This window comes from Peromyscus maniculatus, chromosome 3 (assembly GCF_049852395.1).
Source record: "Peromyscus maniculatus bairdii isolate BWxNUB_F1_BW_parent chromosome 3, HU_Pman_BW_mat_3.1, whole genome shotgun sequence".
NCBI classification, from domain to species: domain Eukaryota; kingdom Metazoa; phylum Chordata; class Mammalia; order Rodentia; family Cricetidae; genus Peromyscus; species Peromyscus maniculatus.
Window position 1 is genome coordinate 50,801,026 of NC_134854.1, and position 27,988 is coordinate 50,829,013.

At 46.3% G+C, this 27,988-nt stretch overlaps 1 protein-coding gene across 1 annotated transcript in view; it reads right to left on the bottom strand.

The window, feature by feature from the left end:
- The window catches only part of Tmem178b (transmembrane protein 178B), a 394,177-nt gene that overhangs the window by 20,478 nt on the left and 345,711 nt on the right, over positions 1-27,988 (bottom strand). Inside the window, exon 4 of the mRNA XM_076566448.1 lies at positions 26,880-27,017. Coding sequence (XP_076422563.1) covers positions 26,880-27,017 — 138 coding nt within the window. The remainder of the gene's footprint in view (positions 1-26,879; positions 27,018-27,988) is intronic.

The window sequence follows — 27,988 nt, forward strand, 5'->3', positions numbered from 1 at the left end:
CCTTTGTTGCTACGTGGTAAGAGGGCCTCTGTTCTGACCAGAAGTCCTCAGGTTGCTGTGGAAATGTCCTTGTAGGCATGATACTGGGGTGTCTGAGGAGCACCCTCTTCCCTAAGATCATCCTTCAGTCCCCATCCGATCATTAAAATCTTAGAGGTGCAAATCAGCAGACGGGGAGCGGGGGATCCCTCCTCCAGCATTCATCCCAGAGAGCTGATGTACACTAAATCCTTCCTTCACTTAGATTAAATGCCCCAGCAGCATTCAGCTCTCGAGAACATTTTATAGCTATGTTCAGACCTGCACAGAATATAAATTACCCATTGAATTATACACCATTGCATCATCAGCCATCAACAGGCAGGTCACAGGGTTCTACATCAAAGGTGCCTTTGGGATTTGCTGGGATGAGGCAAGATGTTGGATGTGTTTGGGAAGTGAGCAGATTGTAAGGGATGGGGCTCTGCATTGCCTTTTTCTGCAAGCTGTGAAAATCTTCCAGGTTGAGACACTGCCAGGAGTAGAACCCAGAAACCCCAGGGTAGAAGGGAATTTTTTTTTTATTCCTGAGGCTATATCTTTATATTACAAGGCTATCCTGTACCCCAGTGTATATATGCTACAGTAATGCACCATTCCAAGTCAAGAAGCTCTAATGACTGGGCCATTTATAGATTGGCATCAATGCTAGAGAGAATGGAGTTGGCCATTTAGTTTTTAAATTTTTATTTTATGTATATAAATGTTATTTTTCCTGCATGTATATACGTGTACACCATGTGCCTGGTACTGGCAGAGCCCAAATTGGGAATAAGATCCTCTAGAACTGGAGTTATAGGTGCTTGTGAGCTGCCACATGGGTACTGAGAACCAAACCTGGGTAACCTGCAGAGGCAGTAAGCACTTTGAACTAAGCTATTGCCCCAGACCCTGGGTGGCCTTTCAAAAGCCATAAGTTGGACACCTGTGGGTATCACCAACCATGGGCCAAAATGTTTGAAAAAATACTTTGTATGACTGGCCTGCCAAGACAATAGTGGCTCAAACATCATAGGAGTAACCAACCAGTTTCTGATTGGATTTAAGTCTTGCTCTACAATGAAACCCATATCTGATACTATTGTTGGGTCAAGATGTATAGCTAGAGAGGTCATAGGTTTTAAGGGAGAATCTACTGTTATTCTGCTAAGTGGACAAAGTTGTAAACTGGCTCCTAATGACTCATTGTTATACCCATAGATTAGTGCATATCACAATCCTCTCCACAGGAGCTTCCATTTACACTAGATGGTGATTACCTCAAAGACCCACAAGTATCCAAGGGGCAGAGAATAAGAGAATGCAGAATGCTCAGCCTTAAGTAGAACATCTGTACTGATCCTCTCTTCTCAAGGCTCAGGGATCACTGTGAAGCCAGAGGGCATGGATACTATAAAGAGCCAGAGGTTGTGAATGAATATAAGAAACAGTGTCCTTTGGATACAACAGGGAAGCTGCACACAGGAATTCACAGAGGTTATGACAGCATGCACAAGAACCAGACAAATCCAAGCCAGACCAAATGGTAGATCTACCAACCGTACTCCTGTGGAAAGCCACACATCCGTGAATACATGGGCAACATAAAATTTGGACTTGATGGGTGAGAAAAAGAAGACATAAAGTTGGATGGGTAAGGAAAGGGGGTTGAATTTAGGAGAAGTTGGAGGATGGAATGAATATGGTCAAAACTCATTGTATGAAATTCTCTATTTCTTTAAGGTGTGTGTGTGTGTGTGTGGGGGGGGGGATCCTGTTTGTAGTGAACACGTGTTGACTTTCCCCTTGTGGTTATTCACCAAATGACACAGTGCAACAGCAGTTCACAGCACTGACTCCTTGGTCTTGAACTTTCAGCCTCTAGAACAATGAAAATAAATTTCTATTGGTAAAGCCACTTCACCCGCATACATCAGTGCTAGCAAACTGATGCAGCAGGTACATAGACAATAATTGGTTTAACAGAATTACATTTTCATTTGTAAAACAATGTAGTAAAACAAGACTGTCTGGGCCGGGCCAGTGACTCAGCTGGTAAAACTCTTGCCTTGTGATTATGAGGATTTGAGTTCAACACCCAGAACTCACATTAACATATGGGGCACGGTGGCACAAGCTTGTGGTTCAGGCACTGGGGAAGTGGAAACAGGAGGATCCCTGGGGCTCTATGGTCTGCCAGTTTAGCTAAATGGATGATCTCTGGGACTCATCAATGAGAGGTCTCAAAGGAGGTAGAATGCATTCTGGAGAATGACATCTGAGATTCTCCTCAGGTGTCCACACACATGCATGCATGCATGTGTACCTACACACACACACACACACACACACACACACACACACACACACACACACACACACACACACCACGAATGTCTGTTTCCAGACTTCAAGGCCATCTCAGAGCTAAAACAGACATCCACATGGGTCCATATGAAGTAATAGCAGCTTGGGGTGCTGAGGGTCCTTGTCCCTTATGTGTCTCTCATCTGTGTTGTCTGTGTTCCTGCCTGCTGAACATGCACAGATGGTGTTATAAAGTCCCTGGCCTTAGTAGCATCCATGCTAAAGTCAGAGCCTCTGGAAACTTTAAAAACATCTAACGGGCCGAGCAAAGGTAGAGGGATGGTCTACACATTTCCTTATAATGAGAAACAACCAAGGTCAAAGTGTCATTGTCCCGATTCAGACATTTTATATGCCACCCAGTTAACAGAGTCTTTGAAGTTATCCTGTAAGGTCCTGCCCACATACTGACTATCCCCAGGGGCTGTCCCTCCAGTGTACCCTACACAAGCTAACCCACAGCTCTTCTGAACCCCTGAGGCCTCCACATCTCAAACGGAACTCAACAACCAGTTCCAGAAACTGCCTCCTGTCTTTAGTTTGTGTCCAGCTGGATTCTCAAGGACCAGGTGGTAGAGGTGAGTCCTTCTGGGTTATGAACCGGGGATTTCGGTCTGTGGACGATTACACGAAATATAGACCTCGAAACTTGGAGGAAAATAAAGTATAGGCGTACCTGGTCTACCCAGACTCTGGTATGCCACTTAAATTATGATATTGTTGCACAGCTGTTTGTGAATCTCAGTTTGTCTGTCACTCTGTTTCTCTCCATCTCTGTCTCTTTGTGTCTTTCTGTGTCTCTCTGTCTTTTTCATGCGCGCGCGCGCGCGCGCGCGCGCGCGTGTGTGTGTGTGTGTGTGTGTGTGTGTGTGTGTAGGCATTCACACACCCATGCCTGAACTGTACCTACTTGTGATTCAATTGGTACCTTGAGTTTCAGAAAGCATTTTTATTTTTTTTCAGAAATTCGGCATCAGAATAATACCTTCTCTGCAGGATTATTTTGAAGAGCGATAATAATACATGTGAAAAAGCTTAGAGAAGTTAAAATTGCTTTCTATATGTAAGGTATAATATTAGAAATGGAAAGCTTTAAGTGAGGCGGAAGAAAAATGGTTCTTAAGGACAGGCAGGAACTGTAGCCGCTGCTTTTCATCTCCGTCAGCAGCTTCATTCTCCCGTGGCCTCGGCCCGGGGTAAATGCCAGCCGAGAGCCTCTGCTCTCAACAGAAAGCAGGGAAAGAGACCCAGGATGCTCTGTTCCGTGCAGACTTCCCGACCAGAGGTCCCAAATTCCACAGGCTTGGAAATGAATTTGTCTTTGAACTCCCAGAGGTCACCAGCTCTTGTGGGGTCACGTGACAACACTGGGTTTTATGAAGACATTTGCCTCACCAGTGGGCTCCATCAGGAAAACAAAAGGAACCAGCCTGAAGAGAAGCATCGAGAAACACTGCACAGTTTGATTTGGGGATTTTTTTTCTCAAAATCTTACTTTTAGCTCATTTTTTTCTTAATTATAAAGTGACTGAGGGAAAAGCTAAAATGAATTTAGGGATATATATACTGCTTGAATAGATGTCTCAAGTCCCTCCCTGCCTGATGTTCCTATTCCTCCTAGCCACTCTATCCTCCGCCAGAGGTTGCAGATATTCTAACATATACACAGGCATTTCCCCTGCAAATTACCTTAACTGCACCTTCAGCCACTGAATGGGATTTTGTCAGCATTCAGTATTCATATCTAAATCAGTGTGTGTGTGTGGGGGGGGGGGCACAAGCATGTGGAGGCCAGAGGCTGATGTAGGTATCTTCCTCAATCACATTCCATTTTGGCTTTTGAGCCAGAGGTTCCCTGAACCTAGAGCTTTGTAGGTTGGTTAGCCAATGAGCTCCAGAGATCCACCCGGCTCTTCTTCCCCAGGACTACGGATGGCCATAGATGTATGCTGCTGGGTATTTATATGATTGGTGGAGATCCAAACTCAGTCCTCAAGCTTGGTAGGCAGCAGGCATTTTATAGACTGGGTCAGGTATCCAAGACCCATAAAATCTTAACTAGAAAGTGGCTTACACCGTACTACCAAAAGTTAGCCTGCTTCATCGCATGAGGATTTGTGCTGCTTCGAGGTTTTGGGGATTACAAAGAGTCTTGAAATGAACATCCAAGGTGGGGCTTGAAGAGCGGCTGCCACAGAGCATCTCACCCTGGAGTTCTGGAATACTGATGTAGCCTTAATGGTTGCCTGTACTTATTTACTAAATGACAACAGTGGCTGAAGTTCATAACTTTTAATCCATATAGCACATTCTCCGTCTCTTTTCTTTTGGCTACAACACCACCAACCACTGCCCTTTCTCATGAGGAAGCCATTCTATGGTCTGTCTCTGTGGTGAATTCAGGAATAGCCATTGAAGTCCAGCCTCAGTTACTATGACTTCTGTATTTCTTGGGATTGATGCCAGATTTTATACACAAATGCGTATTTATATGTATATGTACAAGTATATGCAATGAATATATTAATATATACATAATAAATCCATGATTCATATATTAATATATACAGTGAATTACTTTTACATTCATGAGGCAATCCTATGTTGAATTAAATTATTTAATCTGAAAGTCTCAAGCATATGACAAATGTTTGACTTTGGCATTCAGCCTCCAACTATTTCACTGCAGAAAGAGCTGAGAATCATCCGATTCATTGTCTTCCGCCATGCTCATTTGAAAACACAAGTCCTGCAGGAGAGGCAGCCGGTGGTGCAGTCTGCTTTGCCCACCTGACCTTGCCCGTTTCACGAATTGGGAAGGAAGATCTGGTATGAGCAATCACACAGAGTGGGGAGAAGCGTTCTGGAAAGGAAACGAATTAAGAGTGCAGCGCCACGTATTTCTCTCCATGCGAATCTTTGCAGCTTCTTATCCATCTGGGCCTCGGTTTGGAGCTGAGAATTCGTGGGATCCAATTGGCTTCTCCATGGAACAGAGTGGCAGCTACAGCTGTGCAGAAAGGAACATTCTCAAACTGTGATCCGTGAGCTTCCACGAGCCGCTTAGAGCGTGCCATCTTCCTGCCTGCTTCTCTCTTCTCCTCTTTCTGATGACAGTGGTCCATGAAGCTAACTGGGAATCTTGGGGCAGAAGGCAATCCTGTCTGGGTTTCTTAAGGGGAACAGTGCTTGAAATGACAGCTTCCTGCAGACCTTTTATGTTACTGAAACCTCTTGCTTTTTCTGGTCCTTCATCTTAAGTCTCCTCAAAACTTTTGCAGAGAAAGCCATATTGTCCCCCAGGGGTCTGGCATGAAGCCAAGTACATACAGCCATTGCACTATATGTAGAGTCATGTTTGGCCATCACATGACTCTCCTGGTCCAGAAGTATGCAGGGTCAACCCACACCAGCTTCCAGCTAGGGCAGACGCAGCATGTTGGAGTGTGGTGTGGTGGAATGAGTCCTCCACTAAGAATCAGAAAACCTGGGTACCTTAGGGTTTTATTGTCGTGAAGAGACACCATGACCAGGGCAACTCTTATCAAGGAAAACATTTAACAGGGGATGGATTACAGTCCAGAGGTTCAGTCCATTATCATTATGGCAAGAAGCATGGCAGCATGCAGGCAGACATGGTGCTGGAGAAGGAGCTTGGAGTTCTATCCTGGATCACCAGGCAACAGAAGGAAACTGAGACACACTGGCAAGACTTTAGCTTTTGAGACCTCAAACTGACCCCCAGTGACCTACTTCCTCCCAAGACTATACCTACTCCAACAAGGCCACACCTCCTAAGAGTGCCAGGCCTATGACCAAGCATTCAAACTCATGAGTCTATGGGGGCCACGCCCATTCAAACCACCACACTGGGTACTGGTTTCATCCCTTCCCATCAAATGAGCAGGTCACTTCACCTCTCTGGGTTATGATAGCATCAACAACAGGGGCAGGACCAGACCTTAAGGGCCTTTCTACACCAGTCACCTTACAACTCTTAGCATTGGGCTAAGGAGGGGCCCTAGTCTCTGACTTGCTCTAGGACTGGCTGTCACTAATTCTGTCCAACATGAACTCCCTGGAGAGATGACCCTTCTTCTCACCCCTGACATGCCCAGAAGGGGTGGCAGATAAGATGAGTAGATGTCACTACTATCTGACATCAATGAGCACTTGAGGCTCGGCTCCAAATTGCCTTGATTTGAAACATGGAGAGATAGAGCCCAGCTGTTAGAGTGTCTGGAAGAAATTGGCTTCTGAAAGAAATCTCTCTGGCTTTTGTCCTATCTGATCCAAGCCAACGCCATGTTAATGAGTACAGGAAGAAGCTGTTGTGGTAGCCAGGAGATGAGCCAAGCCAGCCACCTGCTTTGCTTTATGTTTCCATCTGCCTATTACACACAACTTGGCCTTGGACTTTTGGGAGGAAATCTATACCCAAGTGATCTTTTTCACATCTTCGCTGTTAGTTACTGAATATAAATGTAGCTGCTTATGGGTAAAATGTTTACATATGTGTATTTATATAAACACATATACACACATACATTATATATATGATAAGCATTATTTCATGTGTCTCAGAAATATTAGCCTTTTAAATCCTCCAAGAAACTTTATGAGTTTTAGATAGGGAAACTGAGGCAGAGAGCAGTTCCATAAATTGCCTGAAGTTACATAACTGAAGGTATCCAAAACCATTTATGCCATCTCTCACCACAGCTACTCCATGTTCATGTGTCTGTCCTGCCTGTTCAGATGCAGTGAAATCAATGTTAGTAGAGAAACTATTTTTCCTTCCTAGTCCACATCCCCAGTGATATTTAAATAAAATTTGTCAGTTAGCTGGTGAGAGCATGAAAAGATGTCCTATCTTTATCATGGGTGATCCAATGAGGTTCAGGGTGCCCTTTAGACATAGGGGCTAATTAATAAAATATCTTCTTCTGACTTCTTCATAGAACCGAGGAACCCATCACAACCGCCCCTAAGTTTTCTCATTACCACCAGAAGATGACTCTCATTGGGAGGAAGCAGGATTTCCAGAAAGAAGAAGGTAGAGGTTAAGAAAGAAAACGAATTAAAGGCAAAACAGTAACATTTTCATTGTGGCTTCTCAACAGGAACTAAATCCAGTGATCAGAAGAAATGGGTGGACAGGAGAGAACCCACCAAAGCCCAGAATGCCTCAGCACCCAGAAGGGTCTGTTCCCCCAGGCATGCTAGCTGGAAACGGGCCTCTACCCAGCATCAGCACCCAGAAGGGTCTGCTCCCCCAGCCATGCTAGCTGGAAACGGGCCTCTACCCAGCATCAGCACCCAGAAGGGTCCGCTCCCCCAGCCATGCTAGCTGGAAACGGGCCTCTACCCAGCATCAGCACCCAGAAGGGTCTGTTCCCCCAGCCATGCTAGCTGGAAACGGGCCTCTACCCAGCAAGCCTTCTTGCTCTGCTCTCCTCTCCAGGCTCCAAGCGAAGATATTTATCCCCAGCCCCTCCATTACCCCTATTCTAACTAAACTGTAACAAGACAGGACAGCACAGAGGAGAGGTGGGCTGGGCTCTAGGAGCACTGTACTAGCTTTGTTTTTATTATTTGTGTTTTATTTATTTATTGGCTTCTCGAGACCAGGTTTCTCTGTGTAGCCCTGGCCGTCCTGGCCTCACTCTGTAGATAACGCTGGCTTCGAGGCCAGAGATCTGCCTGCCTCTTCCTGAGTGCTGGGATTAAAGGCGTGTGCCACCACTGCCCGACTGTACTAGCTTAAGTATTGAAAAGGCTGGTGGGCAACTGTGGCTGACCAAGCTGCAGCCAGGCTCACTAATAGCCATTCCCCATTCTTCCATTTTAGAATGGTTTGTCTGAGGGAACATTTGGATCTCCAGAACATGTATCATGCAGGTACCAGCAGGCCAGAAAAAAAGAAAAAGAAAAAGAAAGCAAACCTCCACAGTAGTCTCTGCCACTGAGGAGCAGAGTAGGGGAGCAGACGTGTCTGGGCCCCCCACCTCGGCCTCCTCACCAGCTCGCCGCCACTTAGGGAAGGTAGTCACCTCTTCTCCCAAGGGAAGGAGAGCCTCCTACCCCCAGCATCCTCCTGAGGTGAGCAGAGACATTTCCAATTCAGGTGCCTTAAATGAGAAGGCTGAGAGGAAGGTGACACCCCAACAATGCTCTCAGCCATGCTAAGTCGGGAGCCCTAAGAAGCTGTATTCCAGAGGCTTCTGGGAAATGTGATTTTCACGGAGCTTAACTGCTAATGTTAAAAGCTGAGCCACAGCGAGCATTTTAATTAATTACTTGTTATTTTTAAGTAAATTAGAACAGAGAATGTGGTAGCATTTTTTGAAGAGAAGCAGCTGGATTTTGTCAGGGTGGCGGTAGAAGGGCACAGCCTTGGCATGCCTTCCCTTCCAAGATCCACATGGGGGAGTGTGGGGTCAAATGCCATACAGACTCACAATTTAGCTTTATACAAAGCTCCTTAAGCGCCATTTTTTTAGGCAAAGGGGAATTTTTGCTTCATTCACCACAGAGTTCAGGTACACAGTGATATATCAAAACAGAAATGTATTAATAACACATGACATCCCACATAGGGCTGAAAAGAGACCCAGGTTACCACTTCTGGAAGGATGCCAGTCCAGGCCTGAGAGCAGCTTCATTTCCTAGATGGCTGGGGAAGAAGAGGGGAACGTTTCCCAGGTTCCACCTTCAGCCTCAACACTAGCTCCCCGTGAGCCTGCCCCTAATGTCTTCACAACGCTCTCTGTTCCGGCCTCGGCCACCTGACATGCTCTTCGTCCGAGAACCTGTCTGCCTCCACGGTTTTCCCGGGTGTCCTTTAAGGACAGCGGCCAGGCAGGTTTGCAGTTGTGTCTGGGTGACCGTGGCACACAATGCCTAACGTACAAGTAGACCCCCAATTAATAGTAATTGGGTTGGATTCAGTTGTAAAATCAGAGAACTTACAGACACAACAGTGTTCAAACACTTGGAAAAAAAAAAAAACTGCTAAAGAAACGGCCAGCGTTGATTTGTGTCATTTTTAGCAGAAAGAACCCAAATCAAATCCACCTGAAATGGCAGGGATGCTTAAAATAAAGATGACAAACGTGACAACTTCGAGCAGCCAGCCAAGAAGGGGCGCCCCGCCACTTCAGAGGTTCTCACCCCAATGTGGTCAGAAACGACTAGAAAGCTGTGTTTCTGTAGACTCACAATGAGGCCGGCGCCATCCAAACTTCTGCACTCGGGTGCAGTTTCTGGGAGATGCTGACCAGACCCGAGCCTTCAGGAAAGCACAGGACTTCAGCGTGCACAGCAAGGCCACCCAGGTCAGCTAATGTGAACCGTCTGTTTGAGGGTGCCACAGGACTGTGGCTGAGGGGACACGACACAAGATCGTTCCTGACAAGAACTCCAGGCTGGGGACACTGAATTTTATTCTGTAAACATGAGGGAGCCACAGAAAATTTTTCATCAAGGAATGCTGTGTAATTAGCATATTTTAGGAAAGTAGTATGTTTTAAAGGATGAATTCAGTGCAAAGTAGGGAAATGAGCACTTACGAAATTCTTGTTTGGGGGCGAGATGCTTTTTGCGATATATTATCTCATTTCATCTTCACAACAATCCCAACAGGGCTGGCAGCGCTACCTCAATTTCACCAGCAAGAAACGCAGGCTCAGAGATTGGCATCCAAGTGGGGTGGGGTGGGGAGAGATTTCTACCCAGAGCTAAATGACTCCCAAAATACTGCAGCTTCAATAACAGCCCAGATGGAGCTCGAGGAGCGGAGGCAAATGAAGGGGCCACAAAGAACGCTGTGAGGAGCATGTTGGCAGATGTTGACAATGGATGGAGAGGTGGAGGTGAAGATGGATCCGTGAAAAGTGACAGGAGGGACAGCCTGTGACTTCAGATGTCAAAAAGGAGGAGGGAAGGGAAAGAAGGGAGGATAATAAGTACTGGGTGCCTATAGTAAGCCAAGTGTTTTCATGTGTGTGAAAATCATAAAGCACGTGTGTAATGTGTGCAGAGAAAAGACAAGTCTAAGTGAAGGCATGCGGGGATTCCAGGAGGACAGAAACATGTGCGATAGGATACGTGAGGCCTGTGTTCAAACTGTTCCATACACACGGACTACACTTACTGCATGTGTGTGTGTGTGTGTATGTGTGTGTGTGTTTATGTATTGTGTGTAGTTTGTGTTTGTATATTGTGTGTAGTTTGTGTTTGTGTATTGTGTGTAGTTTGTGTTTGTGTATTGTGTGTGTGCGTGCTCGTTGGGGATTTTGTTGTTGTTGCTAAGGAAATATGTTTGTAGAGGGGAAAAAAAGTCAAAAGCCCACATTTAAAATTTGAGCAAAGGGCCGAGACAATAAAACAGACTCAGAGAAATGGGGAAACCTTAGTATGCTGTCATGGAAGACCAAAGTCTCAGGGAAGTTGGAGACAGTAGAGAAGTCAGGAAGGGGTGTCTCAAGGGCACGTGGCAGGTGGAGCAGACTGGATGAGCACATCTCTGGGAAAGCAGTACCTCTGACCTTGTGGGACTGGAGGCGGGACTGGAGGCGGGACTGGAGGCGGGACTGGAGGCGGGACTGGAGGCGGGACTGGAGGCGGGACTGGAGGCGGGACTTGAGAGAGGCACCGGGTGGAGAGCAGGATCGCAGAAGTTATAAGCGGGGGGCTGGACTTCTTCCCGAGCCCCAGGCATTGCCTTTTGTCTCAGCACATATGGAAGGACAGAGCCCCGAGCTAGCCCTATCTTCCTGTCTCACCACGGCACTGTTTGTGAACACGCTCATCGCTTCCTCTTCTGCCACCCCAAGAACACCAGCCTTGGCACGTATCGGGTGATATATCGGGGGGGGGTGGGTGACATCTCTTACTCTACCATGTCATCAATTATTTGAGGATCATAAATAAGCTAATTACTATTTGCAGGACAGTACTGTGTGATAATGAAAACCCCAGGCTTCGGAGTGAGGTAAGTTTGAGTTTGACCCATAGCTCCAGGAACTGAGTGTCCTTGGGCAACACCCTTAAACTCAGCAAGTGCTGGGAACTGCAAAGAAGGCTTGGTTGGTGACCAAGAGAGTACTTCCACACCCATGTCTGAAGGGCTCACTAGGTGCCAGGCAGGGTCTAAGCATTTCACACAGCAAAGCATTGCATTCTCACAACAACCCTACGAGGCACACAACATTTTACCAGGTGAGGATACAGCTGTGGGAAGGAGAAGACTGACTAAGGTTACAGAATTTGAATTCAGATTCTCACCCCAGGTGGCCTTCACTGCATCTGGACTTGATGTTACTGGTGCCACTCTGGAGGTAGAAGGGACTCTCTTTCTACTGTCCCACAGGAAGCAGACATCCTGCTTCTGGCTGGTGAGAGTGGAGGGGCACCCCTCAGGTGGATGGATGTCCGGGATTCTTTAGGGACCGGCCTGCTGGTTAAGCCTTTAGGCCTATTTCCTCATCCCGAGTGCCCTCCCCCAGGACCGTTGCTTTTCTCCCGTCACAGCTAGGAACACAGGAGGAAGAAGAGCAAATAGTATGAAGACATTATAAGGCCCCGCCATTTACTTGACCGCACAATTCTAAGCTGGTTTGAGGGCTCCCTGGGTGAATCTACAAAGTGAGGGTGGTAATGCTGACCTGGGAAGAAGGGAGGAAAGCATGTCTGAACTCTGAGTGGTGTCTACCTTTGACCCAGTGAAGTTGGTCCACTTCCCTTCTCCCCCAGGTGCCTCCCGAATGAGGCTGAAGTTCAAATGGGACCTTACCTTGTCTTTAAAGTCCTACAAACTGTAATGGGTGACCTGGCTAGCTAGAGGGGGGAGCCTCGGCTGAGGAAATGCCTCCATAGCATCAGGCTGCAGGCAAGCATGTAGGGCATTTTCTTAGAGGAGGGCTCAGCCCATGGTGGGTGGAGCCATCCCTGGGCTGGTGGTCCTGGGTTCTATAAGAAAGCGGGCTGAGCAAGCCAGTAAGCAGCACTCCTCCATGACCTCTGCATCAGCTCCTGCCTCCAGGTTCCTGCCCTGCGTGAGTCCCTGTCCTGACTTCCTTTAATAATGAACAGCAATGTGGAAGTGTAAGCCAAGTTAACCCTTTCCTCCCAAAGTTGCTTTGGTTGTGGTGTTTCATCACAGCAACAGTGACCCTGACTAAGACAGCAGGTCATATATGCCCCCTCTCCACCCTTTCAGATGATCAGCACCTCTTCAGGAGATGAGAATTACTTAGCATCACCATCACCCTTCTCTTTTTCTTCAAATTTTGTATTTAAAGGTATCGGCGAGGAGAAGGAGAACAGCTAGTTTGTCATACTAAGTCATCTAGGTGTCAATTCTTCTCTAAGACCGGAAGCAACTCCAAGGCTAGAAAAACATTTCATCTTCTACAGTATGCAGAACTTAGTAGGTACTTAATAGCTGGTTGTCTATTGCATGATTAACAAGCATTGGGTGGTTCAAATGGTTCACTGAAGTATGGATGCTTGCTTTTGCATACCCACATTTTGGATACCCTTGACTTTTTGATAGTGTTTGTATATGTGTTTCCAAGCCCAAAATCAGGATAGAAGGTATAAGCAAACTCTAATGCTAGGAAAGTGTCTTGGATGTAGGGCAGTTCTCCCCACACTCATTTTCTAACTACTTTCAGCCTGATAATAAAATAAAAGCACTAACCTATCCATCCCAGCAATCCAAGTTCTGTCAAGATGAAAATGTTTGTCCACCAGAGGAGAATCCACTTGGACCTCCAGGGCCAAAATCTCTCCAAGGTCACTGTCCTCTAGGCTCCCAAGATCCTGGCATAGTATGGATGACTAAATAGACTGGGCTTGCTATGATTCATCTACTTTTTCCACAGTGAGGTACAGATGCAGTTCTGGGTCCAAAGTAGACTTTGTTATCCAATGCATAGGCCGCCTTCAGGTCTTGCTCTCAAGTTCTCTAGTTTTAGCCAGTTCTCTAAATTTCCAGTAGTACAGGGGAGCAGGAGGCCCTAAATCCTGTCTGAATACTCCACCTGCCCATTGGGGATGTACTTTATGTACCACAGGGGCTTGCTTAATGTGATCTGGTCTGGTTGGACTGATGTCTGATACACTGGCTTCAGTCTCATCCTGCAGACTTTGGGAGTCACAGTGCATCTCAGCCACTCAAGTACTGGGGATGATAAGGAGCCACAAGAGGACAGATGACCCAGCCTGGCTATTTGGGGCCACTTCTCACTGTCTTTAATTTCTTCACTGTCATATCTGCGCCTCCTTCCAACACTTGCATCCCCAGCGGACAGGAGAGAGGACACACCTCCTCACTTCACGCCTATTCCTCCCTTATCGTTTCCTTGGGGCAGCTTTTAAGCCCAAAAGGTCTCCATTTACTGCAGAAACCATCATTTTTCTTTGACTTATGATTTGTTTTAAGGACCAGTGCTTGGGTGACAAGTTCGCTTTCCTTGAAATTTGTCCATCTCTGTAGGAAGAAGCCAGAAGAGCAATAGGAAGGAAGTCTTTTGAAGCTGCTTTAGAGATTTCCTAAGTTTCCATGGTAACTGGTCACTGTGGCATCTCCACTGCATTCTCAGGGCTTTCTCTTCTGCTAAGAGTGGGTAGAGCAACCTGTTCTTTCTCAACAAACACCCATCAGAGGAGAGAGTTTTCCTACTGCCCTGCCTCTCTCTCTCTTCTCATGTCTGTCCTTAATTCTGTACTTCTGTCTATGGGAAGTCCATTGTATCGAGTGGACCAAGATTCAATACAGTGGCGGCATCCTTTCTATGTCTGGAAAGGCAATGTCTTGCTTGGTTCTGAGAGATGGTATCTTAGGGTATCTTGGTCCTGGTCTGGACCATATTGATTCACCAACTCAGATATTTCTGTGCTAGTACAGAAAAGCCAACTGGGGAGGCTCTGGACTATGGAAAAATTACCCATTCTCTGTGAGAAGAAAAACAAAATCATCTATCCTATCCTCATTCTGGATACTGAGAACCAATTCTAGGCCTCACTATATTTATTAATGTGATTTTGCTATCCCACTCTTGGGGCTGTCCTGCCCAAAAGATGATTTAATTATTCATTAAAGGAACTTCCCCCAAAGACCCATCAAGTGTTCCATTAAAAGCATCCACAGATGGGGTACACTCTAAAATTCTTTGAATCTTTCACCTTGCTGTATCCTTCAATTCTAACATGTCCTTATTCTTACTCAATCTTGGTGCCATTACTCTTACACCGCTTTAGTCAAATACCACATTGAAAAGATGCCTTAATACAGGGTTCTAGTTATAATACATTTGAGTTCCCTTCTGAGGCTCAACCCAAGTGTGTGAGGTGCTATTCTCCTTTACCACACAAGCAATCGAGCCAGCCTTCTCTTCCTGATGGGTTGCCTTTTCAACATTTGGGGCCATCCTGGGACATAAGAAAAGGAACTCACATGATGCTTATTCAGTCATCACAACAGCAGACTTGGCCTGTGTTATGGAGAAAGGGAGCTGCAAACAGGATAGAGAGCAGGTATGTTCTTAGAAGATCTCCCAAAGGCTTTGCAACAAAAGAATTCTGTTCCAGCTACAGGATATTTGAATGCTCTGGACAGTGCTGGAGAACCAGATGGCTTTGTGGACATGCTCTATTGAATTCTCAGTGTTTGCACAAGGGGGTCATGGTTTCAATTTTGTACTGGGCCCCTAGTGGGGCAGAGCGCTCTTGGATGTATACCACCTCACTAACTACTGGGAGCACCCTGTTAGTACCCTAAGCCTAATATGGCCACCCCAGGCATGGACACAGTACTCCCTACCCCTACTGAAACTATGAGTACCAGGCTATAGAGTCTCCAACAGTACACACCCTAGAAGGTAGCCAGGGAAGCAGATAAACTCATATAATTTTGAATGTCACCCACTGAAGAACCCCAGAGTGGTTTGTGCAATTGATAGATGACATGGTAGAATGGAAACTGATGTCCCTTCAATAAATCAAGCCTTTGACCATGACCTTAAAGGCCCTTCATGATCTGTCTACCTGTTTGGTATCACCTCCATTTCTATCCCACTCTGTACCTGTCACACTCATCCTCATGCTCAATTTCTTTAGACTTAATAGTCTCATTAACATTCCAAGTGCTGTGTTCATCTTCAGGTCTTTTTTTTTGTAAGGAATGTCTTCTTGTAGCCTATTACTACCCTGCATGCAGGATCCTCCTGCCCCCGCCACTGCTAGAAGCCTTGCATGTTCTACCCCATCTGCAATGTCCCCTCATTTTCTCCTTCCTGTTCCTATTTTCCTCCACACTGCTTGTCACCTAACATTTTCTATAATCATGGTGCTTGCTTAGTTTTCTGTCTTTCCCACTAGAATGTGAGCTTCATGGACTTTCTCTGCTTCTCCACTGTATCCCAGGTAAGTGGTATGTGGTACACAGGAAGAACTCGGCATTTACTGAATGAAGGAATGAGGAACTAGGGTAGTGATTAAACCAAGAAGAATTATCTGTATGAGGATTCGTTTTCCTATCTCCACAACACACACCACAAGTGTCTTGGTGGTATTGGGAGCAATGACATAAAGCCACTGAGGCAGGAGAGGAGTGTTACTGAAGGTAGTTATTTCAAAAAGGAGGTATATCAAGGGTTGGGGAGATGACTCAGAAGTTAAGAACACTGACTGCTCTTTCTCCCAGAGGCCCTAGGGGGTTCAGTTCCCAGAACTAACCATAGTGGCTTACAGCCATCTATAACTTCAATTCTAGAGGATCTGACACCCTCTCTTGCCTCTGTGGGCACTGTACACATGTTGTATACAAACATCTATGCAGGCAAAAACACCCATACACATAAAAATAATAACAAAAATGAAAAAAATTAAGAAAGGAAATATCTCAGTGCCAAAATAATAATATCAAAAATTTTATGAGAACACTGTCTGGCATTGTTACAAGTCCTTCAGATGAGTTAACTCTGTAATTCTCACAGCTATGCTTGAATTGAGAACTATTATTAGCTCTTTTTAATAGATGAGAAAATTGAAGCAAGGCATGAAAGGCAGATAAGGAATGTCCCAATGTCACATGGCTAGTCCAATGTTCCTTTGGTCCTGGACTGTATCTTCATGAAAAACCCATAATTATCTCTTTTCATTGGGTGACTCTGCTTCCTGAACAAGGACTCTGGGCCCCCAGATAGGAAGCAGGATATGGAAGGGGGCTCCGATGAGCAAGTGTGCCTGGGAACATCTAAGAGGTGAGGGATGAATTTCTATACCAACTTTCTTAATGCCTTCACCAAACACCTCCATTCCCACCCCCTGCCCTGTTCTGTATTTCAGCATTTTATCTTGGAATTCAAGAAGAAAGCATCCCCCTATCTTAGTTGGGCATGGAAGTGTAGCATTCTTAAATATTTTCTGAGCAGGTTTTAGAGCCTCCTGATGTGACACTCATGCACCACAGTTGGCTTGGCCAGAGATGCTTACTGTTCCGTTCTAAGGCCGATATTTATAACAGGAGAGGCAGAATTGGTGGAAATTTTACAACCCTTGGGGGTCTGAAATCTTCCTGCTGCTTGGATTGCTAGAGTGATCTACCCTGGCCACACAATCTATATAAAGTAAACCTAGATGCTATTTCCCAGTCTTCCCGACAACATGTCTCCTCCCCTAAACGACATTTACTGTCACAATATACCCTTCAAGGACATGTTTTGAATGTAATTATAAAATGCTAATAAATATTCAGGTATGTACCTTGCAAGGGGCAAGAAACATTCTGGGTGTGAACTAGACTGTAAATATCTGCTTAAGATTTTGAAAGACTGTAAGGCAAAATGTCTGGGTCAGAGTTATGTGTCCTGGTGAAGATTCACATCAAACTACAAAAGCAGATCATCAGGGTAAATGTATGTTTTTTATGCCAGAGTCATTTCTGATTGGCTGTGACAGACCCTGAGCATGTCTCTGCTTATTAGAATGGACTTTACTTAGGTCATATACATCATAGTAAGAGCTGCCATTTATTACTAGCCTTGCATATTGCCAAGTCACTGGCTTATTGGATTTATTCTTTCTTCCTGGAATATCTAATTTACCTGGCCCTCTGCTTAGTATCTCCCCTCTCTGACCAATGAGTTTTGAAGTCATGACCTGGAGGCATGAAGTTTAAGATTTAGTATCTCTTGACCTTATAGAAATTCCTGTTTCCAAGTAGGCCAGAGCTAGGGACTGGCAATGGGGGGAGGCTGGGAGAAAAAGACGATGGGAAAGTTGAACGCTTATAGGACTCCTTAAAAATCACTTTGGTACCTAAATGAAACAGTGCTTAAGACACCTACCTAATGCCACTGACCATCATGCCAAACTCGAGTTTTCAAAATTTCTGCCCTTAAGCAAGATCTTCATCTGCCAGAAGAGGGGCATCATGCTGAGAGTCTGGGGGCTTAACACACAGTTGTCTACCTATGCCAAACACATGGCATCATTGATTTATATATCACAACAATCATTCAAAACTGATAGCTAGAGCTTCTTCAGAGAATTCTCTTCATTCCTCCTGATGGAATGGCAAGGTAGAAGAGGTCACATCAATCATGGGTGGTATGAAAAGAACCTTTCACTGTTTCCTTTTCCCGATTACCATCCATGCACCCAGTCCTGGCCCCCATCTCCTTCACATGCCTCCTATGTGCTTTGAGAAGGGGGGAAAGGAAATATAAAGCACCGTGGGGGGGGGCAGTGCTGTGGATATCGCTCTGTATGCTGTGAATGTGTTGCTCTGATTGGTTAATAAATAAAGTGCTGACTGGGCAGTAGCCAGGCAGGAAGTATAGGCAGGACAAAGAGAGAGGAGAATTCTGGGAACAGGAAGGCTGAGTCAGGAGTCACCAACCAGATACATAGGAAGCACGATGTAAAAGTACTAGTAAGCCACAAGCCACATGGCAACTTATAGATGAATAGAAATGGGTTAATTTAAGATATAAGAACTAGATAGCAAGAAGGCTGCCACGGCCATACAGTTTAAAAGTAATATAAGTCTCTGTGCATTTACTTGGGTCTGAGCAGCTTCAGGAGCCAGGTGGACACAGGAAAACTTCAGCTACAGGGCAGTGCAGAAGGCATGAAGAGAAATTGTGGAAATACTGGCACTTGCAGAAAAGCACAGAAGTGGAGTTTAGTGAGACACAGAAATGTTCAGCATGGGTACCCAGGCCAGAGGCAATAGTCTAGGCTGCGGGAATACAGGCCAGTGTCTTGGGCCAGGCTTAAGATTCATTTCTGCCAGCTACTTGCTGGGTGATCTGGAAGACAGGGCACAACTGCCCTTATCTAAACCACAGAGGGTCCGGCTGGGTAGTGTCTAAAATCCTTTCTATTTCTAAGGCTCAAGGAGTCCAGGTTAAGGTCAGAAACCCCATGAATTCAGGTCCCACTCATATTCTGCTTCCTAAAGGAACTGAAGATGTTTTGTAACAGGAGAAGATAGGTTCTAGTACTGCTCAGTAAATGTGAAAAGAGGAGGAGGTCCATGAAAAGGAATATTGTTACAGTAGGAACTATAGATAAGGCAGCGTGCTTTAGGAGAAGAATGCTGCACAAAACCAAAATACTTTCTATCCCTTCCATATAATTTACTTTTCCAACATAGTCACTCAGCAGCTATTTATCAAGCTGCAGACATGCTCTTGACCCAGGAGACACCTTAGTGGAGGCATTCTGTAACTAAGGCAGGCAGGCCTGATGTTTGTGGAGCATGGGTATCAGTGCAGGGAGAGAAATGATGAGCAAATACAGAGTGTTATTTGATTCCATTCCAGACACCTCGTCCCCAGACTTGGTTTCTAATGCCATTATCTAATAAAAAGAAACAGATCTCGGTGGAAAGATGGTACAGGGTGGGAGCAGAAAACACACAAGATGGCCTGGAGTGCCTCGTGGTGGTGTTCAAAAGTGAGTGTACAAACAAGGAACCAACTGAACATAAAACAGCAGAAAACAAAACCCCACATATCGGGGTATGTCAAAGGGCACAAGAACCAATTAGAAGACTTCTCAAATGCCAAGCCTGGTAGAGCTGGAAGGACCAAGAGAAGCAGCACTGGACTATAATTCAAACGACAAAATCAATGCCCTTGAGTCCACACCAATATAAACCAGTGACCAAGTGAATTAAATGTGGAGAGCAAGAGACAAATACTCCATCTAGAATAACTCCAAATTATTTCCATGACTGCTCTACCCTACAGGAGGGTTTCTACCCCTGGACTCCATCGTTGCACCCCATTCTTCCTGGGTGACTACACACACAATGGCTGTCTTCAGGGGGATACAGTACAGACATGGGGGAGGAAAAGAATTGACAGTGGGGGGCTGGAGAGATGGCTCAGCAGTTAAGAGCACTGGCTCCTCTTCCAGAGGTCCTGAGTTCAATTCCCAGCAACCACATAGCTGCTCACAACCATCCGTAATGAGATCTGGTGCCCTCTTCTGGCCTGCAGGCAAACACAGAACACTGTATACATAATAAAAAAATAAATCTTAAAAAAAAAAAAAGAATTGACAGTGGAGAAACACTACCTATTCCAAACGATCAAGGCAACCTCGACAGTCATGAGTATGAGTCATGTTGAAATGATGTGATATCAATGGTCCTTTGCCTTTGTGATCTCCCTCCCCCCAAACCATAATTCATTCTAATAATGGGAAAAAAATCATGTTAAGCCCCAACAGAAGAGCATCATATAATAGGCCTGGCCAATATTCCAAAACTGCCAGGGTCATCTGAAACAAATAAGACTTAGGGAGGTGCCGCAGCCAAGAGAAACCTAGAGAAACAGTAGCATTGACTGCATCTTGGTGCCAGGGATGGGATCCTGGAATAGAAAAGGACACCAGATAAACCTATGAGGATCTGAATGAGCCAGGAGCTTTAGCTAATAATAATGCACCAATATTCATTCATCCACTGTAACAGATGCGCCGCAATAATGCAAACATAGTAATAAAAGGAGAAACTGGGTGCATGGACTGAGTGTGATACCCTAACTCTTTTTAATGCTTGCTCAATTTTAAAAATTAATTGATTATGCTTGTGTGTGTGTGTGCACACTTGCATGCCACATCACATCTGTGGAAGTCAGAGGATAGTCTGTGGGATTTAGCTCTCAGCTTCTACCCTATAGGTCCCAGGGACTGGACTCAGGTCACCAGACTTGGCTGCAAACATCTTTACCTGTTAAGCCATCCCACTAGCTCTCATTTCCCTTACATCTGAAAGTGTTCTGAAAAATTAAGTGTTTACTAAAGAGCAGAGCCCCTCTTGGTGGCTTTGAAGAAGGTAGCTTCCATGGGCTCTAACCCCTGCAAGGAGAGGAATTTCATCATCAACACTCCCGACACTGGCAAGGATCTTAAGCCTCAGAGGAGAACCCAACCACAAATGTGAGCACAGTTTAGTAAGATGCTCGGCTGAGACCCCTGTTGAGCTACACCTGGAATTCTTATTCAGGGAAACTATGAGATAATAAATGTTTAAAGCTGCTTAAAAGAATAGCAACAAAACCCAAAATAACATATAGTTAGGCATAAAGAGGCACACTAATGAAATTTAAGTTAATTAAACTGTAAAGCATGCCGGGCATGTCCACTGAATTGCCAGTCAAGGAGGGGGAACCTTGGAATAGGGATCTGAACCTAAGGAAGGAGACATCCATGTGTTGTTCCTTGATTAAAGATATCAGGCAGCTCCGGGGCCTGAAGCAACTTTTGTATATGTTGGGACAGAAAGGCAGCCAGCATGGGTGGAGAGGTGTGAGGGAACAGTGTATGCACTGGAAAACAGAAAGGCAGCTGAGAGAGGCAAGGTCAACTGGGATGTGGAAACTCTTAAAGAAAGGAAGGAATTTGGGTTTTATTTTAAGTTCCACTGCAAGTCATTAGACTAGAGGAGGTGAGTGACACATCTGGTTCCTAGTTTAAACCATTTATGCTGGGATGGCAAGATGACGCAGTGGGTAAAGGTGCTTGCCACCAAGCCTGACAACCTGAGTCTGATCCCTGGGATCCACGTGGTGGAGAGAACCCACTCCCCAGGGCTAGCCTCTAGTCTCAAATAAAAGATTCATATTACCTGCTCTGTTCAGGATGAATCATGGCATGGCCATAATGGAGTCAGGGTGGCCAGGAGGGACTTCAGTGCTAGTCTAGACAAAAGATGGAGCCTTAGCCCTGGCTGGGAGTAAAGAGGAAGGAAGACTTCCAGCAATTATGGGAGGACTGTAGGAAGGTTCTGGATGCTATGAGCATGGACTAGCTAGCTATTCCAACTCATCTTTTAAAGCTTTGTGCCTAAGAAGCTTCCAGGGAGGGAGTCACGTGTGAGCAGAGCAGTCATGTGCTCCTGCGCCGCATGGTTGGTCCCTGTGTTATCCTGTTCCCAGGCCTCTGAATGTCGCTGATGATTCATTATGATGGTTGCTCGCACCCACATGGGGCTGTACCAGTCTGGGCTAGATCTTCTGCAGAGGTGCTGCCAAAAGAGAAGCTGGATCCCACCCACCACCCCCCGCCTCCTGGCCAAATATGCTGCCCTGCTTAATTAATAGTTTCCTCTGGCTTGAATATCCATTTAACAGTATGTTGGTAGGTATTGCACAGTGTGTGAGGCACCCTCTCTTTAACTCTGAAATGGTCAGACACAGACCAGAGGAATGTCCAGTGAAGGCCATCTTCCTATTGGAACAGAAAAGAGGGTGTGAAGACAATTATAAATATATATTTATATATATATTTATAACTTGAAAAAAACACATATCTAGGCAAGAAGTGGAATAGCACAGAAATTTAAATTAATTAAAATGTAGATGATGCCTCGTATGTTTGATGAATTACTTCATTTAGAGTTGTAACTCAATAGTTGGAATCTTGATTCCAAATATGCTTCTCCACTTAAAAGAATTGTATGTGTGTGTGTGTGTGTTATAGGATTGTGTGTGTAGGTATACACAGGTGTGTGTACATATGTGAGTATATGTGTGTTGTGTGTGTGCATGTATGTGTGAGTGTGTAGGTGCATATGCATATGTGTACATATGGAGGCCAGAGGATAACCTTTCGTGTCATTTGTCAGGAGCTGTCTACATTATTTTTGAGACATGTCTCTCCTTGGCCTGGAACTTGCTGATCGGACTAGGCTAACTGGCAGGTGAACTCCAGGGATTCACCTGTCTCTGCCTCCCACTGCTGGTATAACAAGCACCCACCATCACACCTATCCTTTCTAGATAGGCTCTGAGGACTGAACTCTGGCCTCCACACACTTTACTGACCGAGTCATCTCCCCATCCCAAATGCGCCCCTTTCTTTCTTGCCAAATCTTTCCCTTTTACCTGTTTACCTACTCACGTCTGGCCAGCTCCAGATACAGCTGCTCTTGGTCTCTGCCGGCTTAGCTTCCAGACCAATATAACCATTGGGGACCTGGCTTTGCTCAGTAATAGACACCTGAGGGAGCTGTACCCAAGCGAAGGCTACAAGGTCACATTTGGAGACTATCCATGCAGTTTCAGTGGCTAAAGGTGGTGTTGTGTCTTGGAGATGGCTAGAACAGGGGGCTTACTCTGTAAGGTCATCCAGAGGAAACTGACCCGGGGAGAACAGACCTTTCAGGTTCTGGGACAGGTTCACGCTAGGATGTCTCTGGTTCTCCAGGTCCAGACATTTCTTCTGGGTTCATGTCTGGCCCCTCAGTTTAACTATCACAACTGAGCAGGGCCAGAAATTCAGCCTCTGATCTTGAACCGTATTCTTCCCCAACACATATATTTTTAACAAGACCAATCGACCATGACTTATTTTCCTAAGTCAGAGCATGCAGTTGCCCTGGGCTGCTGAACTCCCAGAGCCGTGTCTCTCCCAGTTGCAAAGGATGCTAACTTGAGAAGGAGGGGTATGGCAGAGCTTCAAAAAAAAAGAAAACCCTACCATTCAAGGGATGAGAAGTCAATGGCTTTCTTAATGCCCTTGTTATTTTGGGGCCTGATAGTGCCCAGAAGTGTATGGATACCACTTCCCTTCCCAACTTCATTCATGAGTATATTGTTTTACTTCCAATTAAAAAAAATAAAAAGAACAAAACAACTCCTGCGGAAGAGAAGGCTTTGTGACCTGAGAATGAATTAGACTCTGCCTAGCCTGGACTATGCTCTGATCAGCAAGAAGTGTCCGTGAGAAGAACAGCTTCTGTAGAGCCGATTGTCACATTAGCGCTTTATCAAAAGTATGGCTTTGCCATTTTAAAAATATGTATCCCGTATCCAAGAAGGGCAGATGTGTATGCACCTCCCAGTAGTCAGGGCTTGGGCAGGCCTTCCACTACTGAGGCCTGCTGGCTCTGTCTCATCTCTTGTTGCATAACTTAGGGAAGCAGTCACAAAGGTGGAGGTGTGTGTGTGTGTGCACGTGCATGAGTGTTCCCTGGTACCGTACAAAGTGGGAGCTGGAAGGACTCCAGAGTTTATCTGGCTCGCTGATTCTCGGCTCTATTTGCACATGGAGTGTACACCAAAAGCTCTGCGGGGTTGGTCCTGATTGGCCTGCATCAGTGCTTCATCAAAGCTTTCCGGGAAGCTCTGACTTGAAACGGGTGAGGACTACCTGGGGTAAAGAGGCTCCCATTCGTTCAGTCTTCAGAATGGAGTTTGCAGCTCCTAATCTATCCTGGAGCTCCAGACATCTAGTAGGTGCCCCAGAAGTAGGAAGGCAGGGCTCCAGGCCCCCTCCTGCCCACAGCTTCTGTCCTCTTGCCTTTTGTCATAAGGCCTCCAGTGACCTCACTGTAGTCCCAGCTTTCAGCTTAGCCATCACCATTCAACTCTGGCCTGTTGTTGTTTGACCTAGTCCCGTGGCCTGGCTAAAAATGATAACCGAGTCAATGGCATTCTGGCTGTTAGTCTGCAAGTTAACTGAAGTCCTTTGAAAAGCTCTCAGAGTTTCAAGGTCCCAGGTTCTGAGCCTTGTTCCTGCCTGAAGTGAAGGGCCAGTGAAGAAGGCACCCAAGCACAGCAAATGCTAGGCAAGGAATAGAGATGGAAGACAGCAAGCCCCCCCACCTGGGAGCTCAGTCTCAAACCTGTTTGCTCAGCTTCTCTGTGATACCCAGGTGCTGTGGATATCACTGTATAAATAAAATGCTGATTGGCCAGTGGCCAGGCAGGAAATATAGGCGGGACAAGCAGAGAAGAGAATTCTGGGAAGTGGAAGGCTGAGGCGGGGAGACGCTGCCAGCCGCTGCCATGACAAGCAGCATGTGAAGATGCCGGTAAGCCACAAGCCACGTGGCAAGGTATAGATTTATAGAAATGGATTAATTTAAGATGTAAGAACTAGATAGCTAGAAGCCTGAGCCATTAGGCCAAACAGTTTAAACTATAAGCGTCTCTGTGTTTATTTTATAAGTGGGCTGTCAGACTGCCGGGGCTTGGCGGGATCTGGGGAGAAAATTCTCCAGCTACACCCAGGAGACCTCTCTTCAGTCTCAGGGAAGTGCCTCATCAGAGCCTGTTCTGTGTCTCCAAAGAGCAAACAGGATACAGCCTCACTACAAACAGGATACAGCCTCACTAAAACAGGACACAGCCTCACTAAAATAGGACACAGCCTCACTAAAATAGGATACAGCCTCACTAAAACAAGATACAGTCTCACTAAAACAAGATACAGTCTCACTAAAACAGGATACAGCCTCACTAAAACAGGATACAGCCTCACTAAAACAGGACACAGCCTCACTAAAATAGGATACAGCCTCACTAAAATAGGATACAGCCTCACTAAAATAGGACACAGCCTCACTAAAACAGGATACAGCCTCACTAAAACAGGATACAGCCTCACTAAAACAGGATACAGCCTCACTAAAATAGGATACAGCCTCACTAAAATAGAACACAGCCTCACTAAAATAGGACACAGCCTCACAACTAACAGAATGCAGCTCCACTAACAGGATACAGCTGCCCTACAAACAGGCTACAGCCTCACTACAAAGAGGATCCAGATGCTTTGCTTTTTATCTTTTTTTTTATATTTTGAAGGGCCACATGAAAGGTGGATTACAAAGGGGACACAAACGGACTCTACTGGTAAGATAGAGTGTGAGAACCATCAACAAACCTGAGGCCCTGTTTTGATGAAGAAAGGGGGAGCCCACAGAACGTAAGTCTGTGTGGGGGGATGGTGACATCTATATAGAATCTCTATCACAGAGCCACCATGCCCCCCAACCTCACTCTCCGAGCCTCTGCCTTAACCACAGGGGTGGGCCCCAGGGGTGGCAGTTCTGGCAATGGGGACATCCTGACTCTGATGACATGTGAGTTCCCTAAGTATCAGCTCCATGGGAAGCCTGCCTTCGTGTGTGACACAGAGTAGCTATGCTTCAAGGAACAGAGCAAAATTTGAGGGCCAAAGCCCATCCTGCAAAGCCCTCCTCCTCCTCTTCCTCCCCTAAACCAGAGCTTTTCGTGCCCCGGATGTCTCTCTGTGCACAGGGAGGGACAAGCTTCCCCATTCCTCGGCTTGGCCTGTGGGTAAAGAGTCACACAGCCCACTCCATCTCTCTCTCCTCGGCTCATAAACTGGCACAAAAGAGACCGGTCAAGCACCTTCATGATGCCCAAAGCCGGACAGACATCTGCTTCCGCGTGTGGGACTAGTTTTCTCTTCCTCCCACAAGCATTTCTAATTCTGTCTGTCCACACTCATTCTCTTCCTCCAGACAACACACAACTCACCCATCCACCTGCTCCAGGCAGTCCAAAGCTTGAACTCGGGGCTGAGCCCCAAACCAGGAGACTCCAAAGGGAAGGAAGATTCCCAAGTAGATGGCGAGAAAACTTTTATTTGGCTTGGACCAGAACCTGTTCCCTCCTAACTACGCAGTTCTAGGTCCAGAGTCTGCTAACAGCTCCTGGGCTGACTCAGTGGCTATGAAAGCAGTAAGAAAAGGGGACAGAAATGGGAGGATCTAGTCTTGTGCCGCCACTGCCTTTGCTAAACCATAAATCAAGGATGAGCATGGGCCTTTGGAGAAGAAACGCCTCCTTCCTGGGTCTACCACTGAAATACAGGGCAAGGGAGTGGGAAGTGCCCAGGATATCCTGGTTTCATGCCTCCAAGTCTGAGGTCTCCCACTGCTGTCATGTGAGTTCACAGCCACAGTGTCTCCCTTCCATCTAAGCACTGAGGTCCCCAAGGCTCTCGACACTGAGGACTGTGTCTCATTTCCCTGTGCATCACTAACAGCTAGTATGGCGGTCAATAGGTGACAGGAACAGACTGTTGATGAACCAGCAGATGGGAGAGCAGACAGAACTGTGTTGGCCACACCCCTCCGCCCTATCCTCTTACCATGTCTCCACAGTTAGCAGGACGTTCCCAGTCTCCCCCTCCCCATCAGCAGCTTTCAGCCTTACCTCCCATGAGGAAGAGAAGCCCTGCCACATACTGCATAAGGCCTCGGTCCCAGCAGCAGCCCAGCACACCGATGATCCAGCCGAAGAGGATGATGGCCACCGCCATACCCATGAAGCCAGCTGTCATTCTGCGCAGGTCTGTGAGGAAGCAGGAGGGAAGCAGTTAACATTAGAACCTGTGAGAGGATAAGGTCAGGTATACCTTAGCCCTGGGGCAAGGAGAAGAGGGTGGGGGCACTTCAAGCACAGGCAGACTACCCACTCAGACTCCTACACAGGAGAGCCACCAATGGTGACTGTCTTCTATGCGACATGCTGTGACAGCTGGATTCCCAAGCACAGGGCAAGCACATGATCCCCTGTGGCTCACTTCATCTGTGCTAGGCAAGTGCTGCCCTTCCTGGGAATCTAGCTCATCCTTAATTCACAGGTGCTGTCTTTAGTCCTGGGTGGAGAACGGAGCTGCTTGCTAACAGGAACACCGTAAGTGGAAGAAAGAATGCAGATCCAGATAGTTGTGACTAACCACTGCATTCGTCAGCCTTTTAGAGCAGGGAGAGCAGGGAGGTGGGCTGCCAGAGCAGGACAGGGGCTCTGCAGGCAGGCTGCCTCTACTAGGCCCTCCCTCCTTTAACCCAGGGTCTGCTGAACTGTGGGAGGAGTCACATGTGAAAATCTGGTTGGGGTTGGCGGGGCGGGGTTGGTCCTCAGCTCCATCCCAAACTGGCTCTTAGGGCTTAGTTTTGCCTGCATCCTTGGAAACAGAGGAAGAGCCATGTCGTCTTCGTCCCTGAGTCTGAGGCCCTGGAGCAGACCCCTTCTTTGCACTAGCCTTCATCCTTCCAGTCTCTTGCTTGGGTCAGCCCCAGCTTCAGGGTGAGGACCATGCCTACTCGACACCTCTACGACCTATCAGACAAAACTAGGCATGACTTGGTGAGGAAGGAGACTGCTGGAAAAATGCTGTCTACAGCAGAAGGGAGAGGGCAGAGCTGGTCCATGTCTCTGCTGGCTACTTAGCATCTTGCCCAGCTCAGCTTTTTTGCTGGCTCCTTCCCTCCTGTGGCCAGATGTGCCCAGAACTACTGTTGCATGGTCCCTTTACTTGA